Source organism: Phalacrocorax aristotelis, chromosome 2 (assembly GCF_949628215.1).
Source record: "Phalacrocorax aristotelis chromosome 2, bGulAri2.1, whole genome shotgun sequence".
NCBI classification, from domain to species: Eukaryota; Metazoa; Chordata; class Aves; order Suliformes; family Phalacrocoracidae; genus Phalacrocorax; species Phalacrocorax aristotelis.
Window position 1 is genome coordinate 3554730 of NC_134277.1, and position 18883 is coordinate 3573612.

An 18883-nucleotide genomic window follows, 5' to 3' on the forward strand; every position below is an offset into this window, starting at 1 on the left:
AAAACAAACCCAAATTCTCTCATCCTACTTTCATGTGGTTCTATCCTTTGTATAGGATTGCTTAAAGCCTCCCTCACACCTCGGATAGCACATATAGAATTGATCTGTCATGCACTAAACTGCAAGTCATCAGGACCCACGTACTACATGCCATTTACAGCTTTCTCCTCCCAGGCCGGCTGAACTTCCGAATACTGAATCCCTTTGACGTCTGCTACATAGAGAAATATTGCAGTGATGTCATTTGGGAAGGCTGCAGGAACAGACGTTGATAGAGTAAACATTAAAGACACTTCTTCTTACAGACAGTGGGATTTCATTAAATACATATTTACTGATCATATAAATACAGTTGTTAAAATAACTGTATTAAACACCCATGTTTCGATGTATATTCAAGTTAATTCATTCTTATTTACATCAGAACTGATGCTCTTGCTGCTTATGGATTAATCTCATTATATTATTTGATGAGATTTTCAGAGCGCTATGTAAAAATTGCACAATACTGATTTAAAGGCTTAAAAATTCAGTGAAAATGTCTAACCTGGGTGCAGTAAATTGTTTGAGCACTCGGTTCACCTTCCATCCTTGTATAATTATCATTCCACCATTTTAAAAAGGTTTTGAATTATTTAAAAAGTATTAACTAAGGATAAGGAAGCAGTTATATTGTAACTGTGTTGAGAGAAAAACGTCTGAAAGGAATTTTGCCCTTTACTTACCCAGTAAGCTACAAAATCTAATTTTCAAACAGTTTTTGTTTAAACCCACCTAATTCTGCAGTAACTTCTTTGACTCTACGGGAAATTTTTTCCAGATTTTTACATGCATAGATGAGATGAGGCTCTGCAAAGAAAACATAGAGCTCTAGGTCAGGCGTTAACATCAACATTTGCTCAAAATCCTTTTTCGTTATGGTGGGATTTGTTGTTTTACGCAGTGGCAGAAGAGAGCCCTTGGAAGTTAAGCGGAGGGAAAATATTAGGTTAAACTATTCTGTCTAATATTGTAAATGTATTTTTAATTTTCGGTCAGTGCAGCTTTGGGGCACTATTGAAAACATCAGCACTAATCAGAAATTATTAAACAAATAACACAGATACTACAAGATCCCTGGGCAAGAACTCTTTGTGATTTTATAGGCATATTTTTAAGTTGCAGTTCACTTTCAATTGTACCAACTGAAAATTACCAGAGCTTATTTGTTAAAGGCTGCCTGGAAGATTGCAAATGAATTGCTGGAAAAATTACTCTGAGATTAAATTTTTTCTTTAGAAACTTTATTAGTTTATTAAAGAAAAAGTGGGGCTTGCTGTTGTATTTTTCTACATCTCAAATAGGTTTCAGCAGTTCAGAGTGTGTTCAAAAGAGTCTGGTTCAAACAGTGTCTTAATTTTATTCCAGCAGACAGGATGGGAACCTGCCAAAAATGTCTATTAGCTCTTCAAATGGTATCTTTTGTATTTTTAAAAATGTCAATATTAAGAAATATTTGCAAAATCATTAAATCATTTCTTTTGATCTTGATATGCATCAACAACTTCTAGTTTGTTATGGGACGAGGGTCAGAATAAAAGGGCTCTCCTGGGTTTCCTAGGGTGGGGTTTTTTTGATGCTGATTTTCTGTACTGATGATAATGATTTTAGTTTTCATTGTTATCAGCTTGGATTTTGCATCTAGTCCACAAAATCGTGGAAACTGTTCAGTGTTTGGGGAAACGCTTTTTCTAGTAAGTGAAATCACAGTTTTAAAAATTTCAGCTATCCATGATTTTCCAGATCAAGGCATTTTCAGGTTTCTTACACCATCACTGCCTTATTAGAGGGAAAAAAAAGGAAAAAGGACATTGCTTTCTAGCTTTGACTTGCCAAACAAAAATGTCAGAATCTCACAGTAGAATAAACAGATTCTCGCAGAAAAACAGACAGCAGTCTCGCTCTCCACAAAACATGTAATTTCAAGGCTAAATCATTCACTGTTCAGAGAGCACTCTGAATTTTCATTCTTGGCCAGAAACACTAAAGATGATGCTGGAAACAACCACAGAAAGCATGGATGGGATGGTACAGCTGTTTTTTTCACTCCAGTTTATTTTTATTAACTGAGCAAAGTTAATTTAATCATTTCAGCTTTTGCCTTTCTTTAACCCCATGCTGTTCATACTGTTTTCTTTGTAGTCACTGAACAAGAGACTAAAGTGCCCAAGAAAACCATCATCATGTAAGTGTTGATTTTTTTTTTTTTGGGGTAACATTTGTGTTCTGCCTTGCTGCCTATGCATGACCCAATAACAAGCTTGTGTTTATTGGCCATGCAAGCGTGTTCATTCCCATCCTGCCAGGCCTCACGGTATTCTGTGCTGTGCAAAGTGACCACCTGAAAAAATACCTTACTATGCTTTTAAAAACAGCGTCACTGGTGTTAGACACAGCCTGGGTCAGGTTTTTAATGATATTACGTGTGAAAAAATTCCGCTGAATACTGCTGGAGTTGCACAAGAGCTCAAGAAGGTAGAGTCTGACTCTCAACGTTGAAAAGCAAGCAGCTCTGAGAACTGGCTGCTTGGGAAAATGTACAAATGTAACAAATACTTCACAGTTTACAGCCATTTCTTCTGGCTTTCTGTCTTAAGTTCTTCAGGAAAGCCTTTTATGATGAAGCAGAGGGAAGATGCACATTTTTATCCCTTTCTGTCTCTATATTTCTAACATGAGTTTTTTTCCTAATAATGACTTGGGCTTTTTGGATACTTTGAGCCTGGTTTATATTGGGTGTCTATAACGTATAAAGATTAATTACAGCAAAAAAGCAGTACTTTCTCAGTCATATGTAGAATCAGAAGCTCATCAGCCGTTAAGATCTTAAAGTATCTTCTTGGTTTTAAGTATCATAAACAAACACATAATAAAATTGCTTCATGTGCTGGAAAGGGGACATTGTCCTTCTATGGTAGGCGTTCAGATCACCTCCAAGCTATTCAAATCATGTCCTAATGACAGTAGGTGACAATGCAATGGATATTTTGGGGAAATGCATTCCCTTGAGAGTTGTAGTATTGCTAAAATCAGTCCTTGACTTGGACACAATGATAAAGTTGATTTTTTTTTTTTAACTTTCATTACATGGTGAGGCGAATGGGTGAAATGACAGCTAAAATATGGCTAAGAATTGCTTACCTTTTATCTCTTTTATTATTTTCTATGATGACTATTAGTTATGATCCATGCACTCAGCCCATTTGGAGCCAGTGGCATATAAGAAGACGTGTCCCCCCTCCTAGCAGCTGCCACCTTGAATAGGCAAAGAGCAGACACGAGAGGCAGGAGGGGGTTCTGCCTTCGCCCCTCACTCTTCAGCACATCAGCTTAGTTACCATCTCCAGTCATTAGGCTTTTTTACTCTGCAAAGACCAGAAAACAAAGGTGTTTCTGCCTATACCATCTCAGATACCCATGGGGTATCTAAACAGAGAAATAATTTTTATATCATATTCAGAAACGTCCTGAGAAAGTCATGAGCAGGAAGGAATGACTCAGAGCCAGACCATGTCTAAAGCTTAGTAAATCTCATCATCCTGCATCTCTGTGCCTGTAAATCACCTGGAGAGATGCTTTCATTTTACATCCCTCCTCAGTCAGCTAATAGTCCTCCTTTACCCTTTATGATCTCAAATCACAAGCGGAAGCATTAATATTGGTTGATTAAATAATATGAAACTAATACAAAATGCCATCAGTTAAGCTAATTTCTAAATTCCTGACATGCAAATTCCATAGACTGTTGCTTTGGACAGCTCAAGAAGTGGTTCCTAAATTAAGGGCTGCAGCCCCAAAGGAGGTTGGTACGTTTATGAGCCGGATCTCAGAACAACAGAAATTCCCCTCCTTTTGCCAGTGGATGCGGTCATGAACTCATCAGAGTGGACCTCAGCTCTAATCGGGATAGTGATGGGGTAAAGTCTGGGAACAGCTCTCTAAGGGCACACTCCAGCTCTCCTTAATGTGTAGCGAGCTGAGGAACAGAAGCAGCTTTGAAACTACTAGCAGAAAATAATGGATAATTTAGAGATGGGATTGAATAATGATTATATATGCAAATCCCAGACACAAAAAAGCATTTTAACCTTGCAGTGTGATCAAAGTCTAGTGCAAGCACACATGGATTCATCCTTGTCTTTAGATAAAATGATTTAGTTTTGTGCAATACAGAAAGGCTCCATGGCCATTATAAAAGCTCTGCATAGACCTTAAAGCTCTATAGCAAAACTATAGAAAACCTGGGGGAAAGAGTAAAGCCGGGGAAATGAGCAGCAGAACAGAGGGTGCTCTGGAAGAAAAGAAATCTCACTGTAGCTGATCCAGTCCTGCACTTCACTGCCTTCTCAAAGGGAGAGATTGATGGTGGAAAGAAACCTGCTTTCCGTAGGAGAAGGGAATACCAGGCTCCAAAAAATGAGACCAGCAGAGGAGAAAGGCTACAATATGTCTAAGAGGGTTAGTCTTCCATGATGGGTAGACAAATGCAATAGGGGAAATGGGCTCTCCTTTCACAAGGACTCCTTCTACCCTTTTCTGTATCTCAGTGCAAAAGCCACAGCAGAGCTGGTGACTTCCAGAACTATGTGGCTGAGACTAGAGGCTGGCGAGGAGAATGAGAGAAATGAAGAAACTATTGTCTTGATTCATAATCCCAGCCCAGGCCATTGTCTTTACCCTCCAGTTAATTCTTTTTTTTATCCCATTGCTTGGAGGTAGGGACAGAATCTTTGCCCATCAGTTCCACTGAACCAGCCACCTCCGCTGTAGAGCATTAGCTTCCTTGTGCTTGCAAAGCAAATACTGTCTTCACCTTCAAGTTTTTCCATGTAAGAAATGCCACTGCAAAATCTGCAGGAAAAAACCTGCATGGTAAATATATTAATTCAGAGCATTAAAGTCTGGGTTTAGGTGTTCCTGTCCCCAGATATTAAAGCTATATGATCCAATTTCATCTGTAGCTCATTTAAAGTCAAAGTTTGTCCTGGCATGGGAGCAGACAATTGCTTTGACACAAGCTGTGTATTTATGCAGGGATGCTGAGAAGTTCCAACTGCTTTGGATACGTCAAAAAACCGAAAGGCCAGCAGAAAAAATGCTGAGAAATTTTAGTTCTGCATCCCAGATTGGTTTGGTACTCCTATGTCAATTGGTGGTAGCAGGATCAGGCTGTGTCTACAATAATGATATTATGAAGAGTAAAAATAAGTACATTTTGGCATAGATGACTTGTGCAAGAAATGTTCTAACTTTTTCTTGGTCTCCAAATGCTTAATGGCCTTTTAATGTAACTGTTCTGCATGTGGAAATGCAGATCTCTGGTCTCATAAGAGTCTTTAATAAACAAAATAGAGATATGTTACATTTATTAAAAAAAGAGGAAGCTGCTGACCCTACTGTAATAAAGGGCATTTTGCCATTGAGTTTGGTGAAGCCAGGATTTTAGCCAAGGATACTCAGAAAAAGGTTTAACTCCTTGAGTGTTTAAAATCTTTGGGTGAAACTGCTCTATGGGTCCAAAGTAGCTTAGTAGGTGGTCAACACAAGCACATGAACTATAGCAGCATCCAGAAGAACATTTCTGAGCTGGGCATACTCGTGTGTTTATGCACTCAAGGAGGTTAATGGAGCTAGGATCCACCTGGCAGAAAGGGCACTGAGTTTTTCCCTGGATGAGAAAGTAAGTGGAGATGGGCATGTGGGTGTGTGCGTTGCGTGTGTACCCCTTCCAAAATGACACGCTTCACCAAAAGCTGGAGTGCTCACAAAACTAACCCCATTGTAGCACCTTGATGGTCAATGGCATGTGTTGGTGGAGTGTGGCTCCCTGAAAAGTCTCGTCTTCCTGCCAACTCCATTTCAACCCTTTCTGTCATCAGAGAGGAAACGATAACCACTGTGGTGAAGAGCCCAAGACAAAGGGGAAGAGTTTCTCCTGCACGTTCTTCTTCAGGTCATTCGCCTTCCCGCTCTCCAAGAGCGGAGCCCACTCCAGAGCCAGTTTATGTTTCAAAAATCAGGCAGCCTGTCTACAGACATGATCAGGAGGCAACACCAAAGTCTGCTGTTCCCATGCTTTTTGTCACGGAACCAGAGGACAGGCAAGGAGCAGCAGCTAGAGATGTTGTCATAGAGACCAAAGTGGAAGAGAAAAAGCCCAAATGGGTTGAAGTGGAAGAAATAATTGAATTCAAAGTGAAAAAGTCACCAAAACCTACAAGGAAAAGAGGCTCTTCCCCAGCAAAACAAGAAAAAGATGACTCAGGGGTGTTAACATTCACTTTTCCCAGCTCAAGGCCTAGACGTTCCCCAGAAGATGATCCAAACACAAACAACTCCAACAATAAACTGGTGGAACAGTCAAAATCTTTGCCAGATGATGGCCTCTCTGAAGCTGATATCCAGCCCCTGGCATATGCAACCGAGCAGGAAGGACCTCAAGCCAGCAATGAAGACAGAAGCTCCCCGTGTGCACCCGAACAACTAGGAAATAATTCATTTATGGATTATGGAACCGAAGGAAAGAGCTTCCCACAGGAAACAAGTGCTCCCTATGGGTCAGATGTTGCTTCCCCGCTGCTTGCCTGCGGGGGTGAGCCTTTGATCTTCAGTTTTGAGGCAGCTGCTGCAGACCAGCACGAACTTCTGTTCTCACCAGCAAGTCCAGAGGTTACAGAGGAGGCAGATGAATTAGATGCGTCTTGGCCTGTTGAAGAGGGGGTACCTGAAGTAATACAAGATGTGTTTCCTGAAGAGGATAATGTTGTTATAGTTGATGAACCAGAGGAACTACGGACAGACGACATTAGCACCCGGGACCGCAAAATCTTAACCCACAATGGCAAAATATTAACTTTGGAGGATCTTGAAGATTATGTTCCTGAAGAAGGCGAGACCTATGGGTGTGATGATCAGAACCATAAGGCAGACAAACCCTGCGAGATCTCCGTGCTCCAGACAGAGATTAACGAGCCAATGATTGGGAAGCCGGTGCTGCTGAATCTGGGGACACCTGTGGTTTCCAAGCCCAGGCAAAGTTTTTTCAGCCAGTTTGAGGAGCCCATTCCGGGCAGCATGTTCCTGTCAGCATCTAGAGTAACTGGTGTGCAGTCTGTAGGCCCCTCAAACATCTCTTTCCATGTGAGTGATACCCACGTGGCAGTGGCGCCTGGACTGCATGCAGCAGCAGCTTCTCCTGGTCCCTCCTTCACAGTGAAACCATCTTTCTGCACTGAGGTCCAGCTCTCAGCAGACAACGGACAGTCAAGCTTTAAAACTGAAGTTTCCACAAGAACCCTCAGCTATGGGACTGTTGGCGAGCCTGTTACCTTGCACATCAGCACAGAAGACCTCTCCCAAAGCTGAGGAGATGCAAGCATAATTTTCAACACAAAAGAAAGCAGCGTTTTAGAAAAAACTAGTCAAAATTGTTGTAGGTGAGGGGAATTGGTGGCAGAGATTACAAGGTGACATGTATGAGGGAATACCTTTGAGGAAAATATATTTAAATACAATATGTCAAGCTTTTCCAGTCTTAAAGGGAACATGTTTGTCAGAACAGTTTGTAATTTTAAAAGCTTTGATCGAGGTGAACATATATCATTCCATAGTGGAGTAGTGATGGTAGGTTTAGGAAAAGCCTGATTCTCCTGCCTATGACAGAAATATAAATGAATAAGTGCATTTTTGCCCGTGAACTTAAAAATTATTGCAAGTGCCAATTAATAAACTATGGTGTGTCAAGAAGATGAAGGTATCTAAGCTTTTCAGCATCCTTCAGCAGCCCAGGATAGGAGGACCGGTTCCAGCTAAAGCAGTCCCCTGTCACTGCGTGTGCCCGAAGGTCATGAAGCTTCACACTGCTTTGACTCTGCTGTACACTTTTGTCACAATTAACTCTATCAAAATTTCTTCATAAACCTTTCAACATGTGCATTCTGGTTACATTATTTTAAACTTCTGCCACAGAATGAAGCATATTAAAAGATATTGCATTTGCTAGGGATGCAAAAAGCTACTCAGACCTCTTGGTTGAAATCCTAATTTGGCTGAAGTCAATGGTGAAAGTCCCGCTGACTTGAGGAAGCAAGGATTTCGTTGTTCTCTTCTGCTTTAAGTAAAAAAGACCATCTTTTTTAAAATATGCTATTTTCAGTCCACTTCCTACTTGTCTAAAGATGTAGGTTTCATTAGTCTGCATTCTAGTGTAGTAGATTTCTAAACCACATCTTTTAGACTTTAGATTTACCAAACGTGCACCAGAAGATTAAAGTGCTGCACAAAATGACTTTTGCATCTTAATCAAACGCTAACACATGCAAAGAACCACAAACCTGGTCTTTGTCAATAAATATCACTAGAATAATATTTGGTCTCCTGTGCATGCCAGTGGTGAAGCACTGCTGTTAACAGATTGACGGATAATGTCTTCTATACGTGCTTAGAGGATTTCACCACTGAGCTACAGCAAAGGAGCAGGAGCACCAAGAGAGTATTTTTTTAAAAAATATAAACAAAGAAAGAAAAGAGATCTTTACCATAAATGCCTGGTTGAAAAATACATCTGTTCAAAATACATTGGGCTGCTTGGAAGCACTGCCAGTTGCAATTGCATCATATTACTGTAACCACGTACGTTGAGCTGTCTTGTAGAGGCACTGCCTTCTGTTGGGTTTCTCTGGAGCTTTGCAGTGGAAGTGCTGATTGCGAGGGGAAGGCTAAGATGCACTGAGTATGGTCCATTCCTGTTGTCTTCACCAAAAATGGATGTTGCACAGACCTTCGATAAGTTACTCAGACCTGGAAAGAGATGAGCTCATAGGCCCAAATATTGGTCCCAGTTGAAGTGAGCTGGAGTTTGTCATTGATCTCAGTAGGACCAAGCACTGGCCCTCTCTGTCTGACAGAGATGTGGCATGAAAAGTCCCAACACCTTGTCCCAGCTGAGTTGTGTAGCACCATTGCAATAGAAAATGTTTTCATTTAGATGATGCAGGGAAACCAGAAATGCTCAGACTCAGCTGAATTTCGAACTAGCATCAAGGGAGAGGATCGAGTGAGTTTTTGCTTTGGAAGGGTTGATGTGTGATGTTGCCTCAGTGTTTCCCAGCTAGGTAAAATTGTGAAGCTTGTTCTGGAGTCCTCTGGGTAAATATTCCCGCTAACAGGGTCTGAATTTACAAAAGGTGCTTGTAGAAAAGAATACATTATTTTTTTCCTTCTGTGGCTGCACCTTGATCATGTGCTGACTAAAATGAACATATTGATTTCACAGCCTTTTACTTTCGATATCCAAACAAGACGTTATGTGTAATATCATGTGCGCTACCCTCATGATATGTATACCCCTTTTCCAGTGATTACACGTGGTGAAAGAAATGAAGTCTCTTTTACATCGCTCTCCCATTTTTTTATAACATCACCTTGGTTTATACTGTTTCTTTTATAATTAAGCAATAGGATGGATATATATTAGTGCTTTTTTTTCATATATTGCACTGTACATTGGAAAATAACAGCCATACAACAGGGGAATACTTTTGAAACTAAAAATACTTCTATTGTATTGGGCCTGATTCTGCTCTCAGTTCTTTCAGTATCAACCTAGAATAATTCCACAGAAGGAAAGTGGGTTTGATTCAGATTTACACAGATACTGCTGAGAAAAGAATTTGTCCTATGGTAGTCTTCAAAAATATAATATTCAACCAAAAGATAATAATGACGTGTAAAGGAATGTGGAGACTTCCTCCTGTTGTGGTTGATGCTCAGGTTTTTCTAGAGAAGCTAAAAGGTTGCAGTTCTGATGGTATTAGAAGAAATAACTACTTTGATTCATTAGCTGAAAGCAATTAATATCTGTTTACATTTTCTTTTGAAATTTGAGCAAAAGAGAATCAATAGGAAGGAGTTTTTAAAATCCTGTGGAGGACTCTGTTCAAAAAGTGAAAGGTTTATGAAAAGCTCATTACATATACTTTCAAAATATTTTCCTAGAGGTTAAAAATTATGCTTGTAAGTGATTAAACTATGTAGATAACTAATGAGACGTGTGGGGGTTTATTTCTTGTAGATGAAAACATACAGCTGTATTAAAAATTTTAATACAAAGATGTTTTACTAAAATTCCTGCAGGTAAATGGGTATTAATGAAGTGGAAACTTCAGTTTGCTCGAGGTACAAAGAGAAAAAAACACACAAAAGAAATTATCAAATGCAAGATATGCTGTTAGATTCTGAGTTTATATCAATAAATGTCTTGCATCAGCTGTCACTGAACTCACTGGGTTTCTGTGTTCTTCTCTGTTCATGGCACTCAATAGTCCGTCAGCTCACCCGCTTCTCCCATTGACTCCAGCAGGAGCTGGGTGGCAGCCCAAGAACATTAAAGCAGTTGGGCTCTGGCTCCTTTTTTTTTATGGACAGTTTCAGAAGCGTTGAAGTGAAAGAACTTGCCTTTAGGGATGCTTCCAACTCAGATCTACGAGTCAATAATCCTGACCAATGCTCATCCTCTTGGGTCCTTCTCTGAGGCTGAACTGGAACTTCAAATTACGTGTCAATCTGGTGTTCCTGGTTATTGGCTGAGGGAGATGTGGGGTGGAAAGGTTCACATTTGAGATTTAAGAATTGGGAAACAGGCCATCCGTCACAGGTGTGTCATCACTGTGGCGTTAATCTGACGTAGCTCAGCTAGTATTGAAGTTCCTCAGGTCAGCAGCTTGAATCATAGCGTGTAACATCCCTAAACAGGGAGGAAAGTGGTGGTATTAGCAGCATGGGGGAGACCTGTAGTTATATGTAACCTGTATATATACACCTGTGAATATATTTTCTCATGGAGAGATAGTGAGTGCTTCATGCCTTTCCAAACAGTTCACTTGTTGGCAGCTGCCCAGCTCATAGGACAGCACCAGTTGGCAGCAATTACAAGAGGAACACCAGAGAATCAAAATATTTATCTAGGAAAATATTTAAAGATCTTCCAACCTGCCCAGTGCTGATGAACACTGATGAGCAGTCTGGGACATCGTGTGAGCAGAATTTGCTTTTTCTGTCAACAAACCCAGAACTGAAATATTTCATAACCGCTATGCTTGGGGGGGGTGTCACACAGTGAAAACAAAAATCAAGTGAGATGTCTTCAAAGGGGGCTGATCCAAGTGTAGCCTTCAAATTTACCTGCTAAGGTCTGCCATAAGAATTTACTTTCTTAAGGCCAGGAAAGGAGCAGAATCAAAACAGGTACAGGACAAGCTCCTGTGTCAAGTAGTAAACAAGTCAGAGACGTTTGTGTGCAAGTGCCCTTATTTTTTCTTGGACCGCAGGATGATTCGTGTTTGTACTCTTGCTTGGCAAGCAATCACATCATGACCGTGGTGAATTGCCTTAATTTGACATGCATTTTGTCTGTCTTTATGGCTACTTGAGGGTTTCCCTAGATATCGTCTGTCCCTTTGTTATGCCTTTTCAAGATTTGCAGAAGGTGTATTGGGCAGGAGATTGGATGAGATGAGCTCCTGACGTTCTACGATCCCATCCTAGCCTAGCTTCTTCCACTAGCACTGACTGGGGACGAGACCATGGTATTTGTCTCCTGGGTGGCCATTCTGCAAAGACAAATGCTTGAAAATACCTTTTTCTGTGTGGAAAGCTTTTGTCTTCTCTCTGCCTTCAAGACCGTGAGTTTCTTGAGAGAGGAGTTATACCTTCCTCTGTATAATGCTTCCCTATACACAACTGCTGTGCTTTACTGTACAGACCAGGTGACTTTGATTTTAGAGCACCTTGCAAAGGCAGTACAAGTTTAAAAGTCGCGGGTACCTTCTAGTGCAAAGCGCAGCAAAAATATTCAGATATTGTAAAGTAGGACAAATACATTTCTCTAGAATGAGGAGTCACTTTTCTGCCATCCTCTCAGACTTACAGAACAGCCCTCCCTTCTTTCCCCTGCCCTTCTCCAGAGTCACCGATGAGCCTGGTACCTTCTCACTCTTCTTCCCTGTGAGAATAACATCCTCCTTGCACGTGGAGTTGGTATCAGTGTAATGGGTCACAACTGGGTTCATTTCATTGGTCTTAATAAAGGTATTTTTGACAGACCAGCCAATGTAGGGTCAAGCTGAGAGACGGATCCTTTGTTCCGCTGTCTGCAGAGAGGCTGGGTGTGCGTGCAGTGTGGCACAGTGTCCTCAGCCTGGAAAGATACGTCTTTCTGAAGCACGTTGTACCAACCTTCTTATTTTAAGTCTTAGCTACATTCCCTCATGCTGGAATAAGCACTTTTTCATCACCCTTATGCCCTAGGAGGTGAAAATGATACGACTGCAAATATTTTTGTGGGTTGGATGATGATGCTGTTTTCTTTTTACCCCAAAGAGAGAAAAGATGTTTTCTTGTCTGTAGGAATGACTTCCCCGCAGTCAGTGATGGAGACTTCTGTCCAGGCCTCGCTTCAGCGTGCTGATAAGGAGATCAAGACAGCTCTAAAGAAACTCGTGGACTCGGCAGCACTGCTGGTGACTCTTCCCCCGGGCATGCGAGGAGAAGCCGGTGGCCTTGGCCTTCCTGGGTCTGTTCCTTCAGACCATTCAGAAACAGCAGCTGGGCCCTCTGTACTAGTTCATGAAGCCAGTACCCAGACCCAGGCAGCTGGCGGTCATGGTAGGTTTGGTGTGGATCTGGAAAACACTCCATAGGAGTCAAGAGAGACAAAAATATTGTACATGCCAATAATGATATTTTTTGCCTCATTTTTTCCGTTTCATTGTGTTTTGAGCAGATTAAGAGAGGAAATTCAGACCCAACAAATATGGGACTGTGGGTTGGGGTTAGGCTGGACACAAATTTGGAGCAGATCTTTCTGGTAACAGAAGGCATTTGAAAACTGCGTCTGAAGTAGAATTTGGTTCATCACCTGCCCAAAATGGAGGGACTGGGGATTTTTCTACCTTTGGTCTTTTGACCCTGGACTTGCTTCAGGTTTTTTGTGGGAGTAGAAGGCTTTTTATTATTATTATTATTTGGTGGGTTGGGTAAGTGAGGTTGCTTTTCTGTTATTGTTTGCCATAAACAAGCTGGAAATGTGTTTAGCACCCCTGTTTCAACTGCCAGAGCCTTTCTAGGACATTGGGTGCATCAGATTCACCTGCATTTCACTGGCCCCGGAGCCTTAACAGTTTCTGTGTGGTTAAAACCAATGATGCACTTGACTGCCTCTTGCCAGGAGAACAAGTCTTTCATCTTTGCATTGTTGTTTTTTTAAAAAAAAAAAAACATTAATAAGCTACAACCCTTCCTCTCTTCCTTCTGCTTCTGCCATAACAACTTGTCTAAGCTGTCTCTGTGTCAAGAGTAATGGTCCTCCACCAGTGTCAACTTAAAAGGACAATGTCAAGTAGCCTTCAGCCCTCAAAATCCAGATGCTGTTTAAAAAAAAAGATATCCTTGTCTAAAATTTAACAAGGATAGAAGCATTTTATGGAATCAGACCCAACATAACTGCATTTAAAAAATGACAGGGTTTTAAAACCTTTTTTCCTTTCTAGTAGGAAATCATCTGTGAAAATAATCCTCTGGCAAAGTGAGATGACTCAAAAATCATAAGTAAAATGTCAACTAGCAGATTATTTCTTTAATCATAATTCCAGAGATGATAGAATAGTGAATGGGATGGTTTTGTGGTCCTTTCATCTGAGAAAACTAAACGTGATATTAATAGGGGGAATTATTTTAATAAGACTGGAGACTTGACAATTGTCCTTATGATCACATGCTTTGAATAAAAAGAAGGTATTTCAATAGTGCTGGCAATAAAAAAGCACAATCCCGCCAACCTGGGATCTCTGACCCTGCCAGTAATGCCTTGAATAATCATATTTTCCATGCCAATAGAGCTGTTTTATGTAATATCTAGAAACTGCTGGTTTTTCCCAAAACCAGCCAACACCAAACATCCCTAGTGTTCTCCTCAAAAAGGTCCTTCCTGCTGGGGAGAAGATGCTTCTTGATTTAACCTTTTCTCCTCTGATGAAAAAGGACTTTACCTGAAATGATGAAAAAACTTTGTCTTATGGGGTAACTCCAATAGTCAATATCAAAAGACAATCAGGTACTTTTGGAATGGAAGATCAAACTAATTTTTGAAGATATATCTGATAAAATAATTAATAATAGAAGAACAGTACCTGAACTGTGATCAAGCTCCACCATCTTTTTGTTTCCTTCTTCCTATAAGCCCCACATGCCAAACCGTGTTCTGATGTAAATTAGAGTTGTACGAGGATATTTTCAAAGACCCCAGTGGAGGTGCACCGATGCTGACATAATAACGTCACCAGGTCCTCCACATTAGCATACCTTCACATTATCTCTGTATTAGTTGTACCCCCAGCCAGGGCCTGCCTTGACCACTAGTGTTACATTGATGTAAGCGTACGCATTTCAGTGATGCTGCCGGTGATTGCACCAGTGAGACAAGAACTGTTCTTACAACACAAAGTTCAATTGAAGCATTCACGTGTACGAAGCTAATGCTGGGCATCCCTGGAGGTATTTAAAAGACGTGTAGACGTGGTGCTTAGTGTCATAGTTTAGTGGTGGACTTCATAGTGTTAGGTTAATGGTTGGACTCGATGATCTTAAGGGTCTTTTCCAACCCAAATAATTCTATGATTCTATGATTCTACCATAGCCATGAGCTGGAACTCAAACACAGTTAAATTATCTCCTATAAAGGATGTATTAAACTCTCACTGGCCTTCCAGGCATCCTATTTCTTCTTGTCCCTACTGACTGCCTTTCCTATTTTTGTGTGCATGTGTGTTTCCTTACAGAGTAGTTTTGCCCAGTCAGCAATGTGCCACCGTTCAGTCTCTCTGTTGTTATTCAAGCCCGTTGCTTCACGTGGTCTTCTCAAAAGGGCCAAATTCTCCACTTAGCTTCAGTGATTGCATTCAGCTGAGGTCAGGTGGACTTGGTTCTGACACAAGGCAGACTAGAGATGGCTCCAAAGGTTTGCTCTGGGTTTCAGATGTGCTGTCACAGGTGATGTGTCTAATTTGCCCTATTTCTGCTGCCAGACAAAGCACAAAGGTCGATTGCAGTTGAAGAACCAAGTGTGCCAAAGCCCAGCCCCGTTCCTTCCCCTGAAGAGAGAGCTGCTGGAGGTGAAAGCCCTCAGGAGCGCACTGTTCCTATTACCAGGTAAATACCCATCTCAACATACAGATTTCCAAATGTGACAGACTTTGTTACATGAAAAGCAAGTCCTCTGTGGTGGAGGAAGCAGGTGGTGACTTGAGTCAATTCTTGTAGGTTGCTTATGATTTTCAGAATTGTGTTCACACACGCATCATGCAAGAAGGGTAGAAAAGGTTGTAGAGAAATTGATTCCCCCAAAACAAAATGATTCTTGTATCAATTTTAAGGAAATAATTATTTCCCTGGTGGTTGAACACACAGATCAATGGCAGGGTGTAATCCCGTGTCTCTGTGGTTGTGTGTGACTATGTAATGGTCTTTCCTCCTGGGCTTCATGACAGAACATCACCAGCCGCAGGGGCAGGAGACTGGTACAGAAGAGAAGGAGATGTGGTTTGGGATGTACACAGTGAAGTTTATATTGAGACCACGGAAAGAACTTGTGTGTATAAGACCGAGGAGAAGACCCCAACAAGTAAGAACCTTGTTTCCCTTTCCCACATCCCATGATTGTCATTGTTTTCTTTTTTTGGTAATAACTCCTGAGGACTGTATTTTAAATACTTCCGTTTCTTGAGCAGTAAGTGTTTATCAAGAAAGTAACAGGTAAGCATGAAGATAAGAAGCCTAAAAGTAATGTCAGTGTAAAGAAACCCAAATATATTGCTGTGATGTCTCTTGATTTGACATTAAGCTAATGTTATATCCTAAAGGGCCAGTCCTATAAACTCCATTTGAGTAACTCAATCTACATCAGTACGCTATGAACAAAGTTATGGTGTTGTGCATGCAGCAAACCCTTGTGTCGCACCAGGTCCGCCCTATATGCAAGTGACAATAGAGGACGTGCAGGTGAATTCGGGGGAGCGTGCCAGATTTCAGGCAGTCATTGAAGGAACCCCTCAGCCAACCGTTTTGTGGTTTAAGGTAAGTGCAGTCTTTTCTCTGGCTGAGAGTGAGGAGCACAGAAAGGACTGTAGTGCAGTACCTCTGTGGGGAATTTCTTTTGCTCTTTCATCCCACACTTCTTACACTGATTCTGGGTCATATCTATAGACTTTGTTGAACCAGTTCTCGCTGGAACCACCAACCACACATCTCACCCTGTGTTGTCTCCAGGGTCACTGTGGCTCCTTTCACAGAGAGGGCAACCAAGATGGTTTTGGGGACCAAGATGGGCAGGAAGGGAGATTGGTTCCTGCCTGAGAGCCACCAAGATGTGTGCTGTAGTTTTGGAGTCAGAGAGGGGATTAAGAGTGATTTATTCCAATTGTCAATGTGACTTCCAGGCTCTGTATCTTTTTCTGCAGATAATTGGTAAAACAAGTGTGACTAAGGACAATGAACGACCCATAGAAGGAAGGAGAAATAATTTATTATTCCTCAGAACACTGTGCCCCTGAAATAAGCCAGTGTTGTTCTATAATGATTGTCTGTAACTCTTCCGTCCAACTGTTTTGTACACACAAGTTTTACTCCATTTTTTTTTCTGTGTGGGAAATGCAGGGATGAGCTACTCAGACAAATAACATAACCTTAAAAAACAAGCAAAAATGCAAAGAACCCCCTCCTACTCACACACACATGCATATACACATACTTGAACACCTTGAAAAGAATAAGAACAAGGCAAGAATACACAATACACCCTGTTAATACTCTTGCAATCTCTGGCATTTTCAGCTCAGGGTTACTGCAAGCCAGCAGAACTTCTATCTATTTCCTAACCCACAGTAAAGCTCTCCACGTGCTTACTTAGTCTCTTGCACTCATGCAAACATCTTGCATGTACAGCATCCTTTGTCTAGGGGTTCAACCCAGTGACAGTACGCTGCCTGAAGTGCCACCTCTTTTTGCCTGTTTTGTACATATTTACCACAAGCTTCGTGTGTTGGCTCTTGTATCTTGTACCAGGAAATGTAAACCCCTGCCGACTCACTAGGTTACTCATAATTTTATAAAGCTCTATCATGTTGTATTGCTAGAGCCTCCCTTCCAGGCTGAAGAGCCCCAACTTGCTTTGTCAATCCTCGTCTGGAAGCTGTTACAGAAAGAGCATTGCTGCAACAGTACCACACCCTAGGCAAACCAAGGATTTATAAGATGATGCTTTCTGTCTTATTCTTCATTTCTTCCCTAATAATTTCTACCATCTGGTACTTTTTGACTGCTGCCAAGCAGTGAGCTGGTGCTGCTGTGCAGTGATCTACTGTAACTCAAAATTTTGCTCCAGTGTAATAAGGAACAGCTCAGAGACCCACATTTCATGTGGGGGAACAGAGTTGCATCGCTTTACATTTATGGTATTGTATAGATTTATCTGGCATTTTCCTGCTCAGACAGGCAGTCTTATACAGTCCTTTTGCAAATCTTCATAATCTGCTCTCTGTGTCGCACGCTCTCCCTCCTGTCCCTTTTGTCATAGCATTTATGAATACATTAAGGAGCACAAGTGCAGCACAAGTTGGAGACCAGGCAGGAGCAAAGTAGCTGATCCTCATGCTCCCTGGGCTGACTGCTCAGCCACGGTGTGCTGGGAGAGCTGAATAAACCACACAGCCCTGGTGATCCCTCCCACGCCCGTATTCCTATGAACGGGTTATGAAAAAAAAATAATGTTATCGGGTAATGTGGCAGCAGAGAAACATGGGGGACTTCTTCAGCCAGCATTCTGTTAGCGAGATATGCTAGCCTAAACAGCCTGCGTTGTAGCTCCGCTCCTGTATCTCGTTTCTTGAGGAAAAGCAGCTTCTGTTCCCACCTTGGTTTTTCCAGTGCCAAAATGCCTTTTCATTCTTTCAGGGCACTTCGTTGCTGACAGACAGCAACAGGGTCCATCAAGGGAAGGAAGGAACAACATATTTCTTAGTCGTGGACAACGCTGTCTCAGAAGATGGTGGTGTTTATACCTGTGTTGCCAAAAATGCAGGAGGGGAGGTTTTGTGCAAAGCAGAGCTTATCGTACATGAAGGTAATGTCATTCTTTCAGCTGCAGGAGCTGTTCTGATTTGTGTCAGGTGAAGATGCGGCCCCAAAGTTCATATTGACAGGTTCTGCAATCGAATAGCTCCACTTAATCCTGTGCAGAAGTTTAGAGGACCAATGTAATTTTTCCTCCGTTAAATTGCCCTGCAATAACTTTGCATGCTATGAGCAAGGCATTGTTGTATGAATATTAACACTTATATTTCCTTCATTTCCAAAGCTAAGAAAGACCAAGCAGCAAAGAAAGTCGCCACTAGGAGAAAGCTCCATTCCCTTTATGAGGTTAAGCAGGAGATTGGAAGGTAAATGAATTTTCAACTTTATAGCATCACTGCTGGAGAAGATCTAATTGCCTGAGCTGCCGAGCGAGTATAACCAGAGACAGAGGCAGGCCTGGCTGTGGAAAAGTCTGAAAATGAGAAAGTACAGGCATAAGTGGGAGGGAGCACTCTTGCAGGTGTGCTGGAAACACTTTCCTGAGGTTTCTGACAGAGGATGGGAGAGTCCCGTAGGCCCAGGTAGCTCCAACAGGAACTACACCAGCCAGAGGCTGTCAGGATGGGTACCAAGGTACGGCTTCTTGGCAATGTTGGCAAGCCAAGCCCGTAGCGACGCGTGCACAAGCTCTGTGCCCATCCAGGGGATGCAAGAGCTCCAG

General features: G+C 41.6%; 1 protein-coding gene across 1 annotated transcript in view; it reads left to right on the forward strand.

Annotated features, from left to right (window-relative positions):
- Positions 1 to 18883, forward strand: part of OBSCN (obscurin, cytoskeletal calmodulin and titin-interacting RhoGEF) — a 197682-nt gene that overhangs the window by 154912 nt on the left and 23887 nt on the right. The window contains exons 97-102 of the mRNA XM_075082169.1: positions 12445 to 12702; positions 15120 to 15243; positions 15582 to 15715; positions 16055 to 16167; positions 18043 to 18211; positions 18446 to 18527. Coding sequence (XP_074938270.1) covers positions 12445 to 12702; positions 15120 to 15243; positions 15582 to 15715; positions 16055 to 16167; positions 18043 to 18211; positions 18446 to 18527 — 880 coding nt within the window. The remainder of the gene's footprint in view (positions 1 to 12444; positions 12703 to 15119; positions 15244 to 15581; positions 15716 to 16054; positions 16168 to 18042; positions 18212 to 18445; positions 18528 to 18883) is intronic.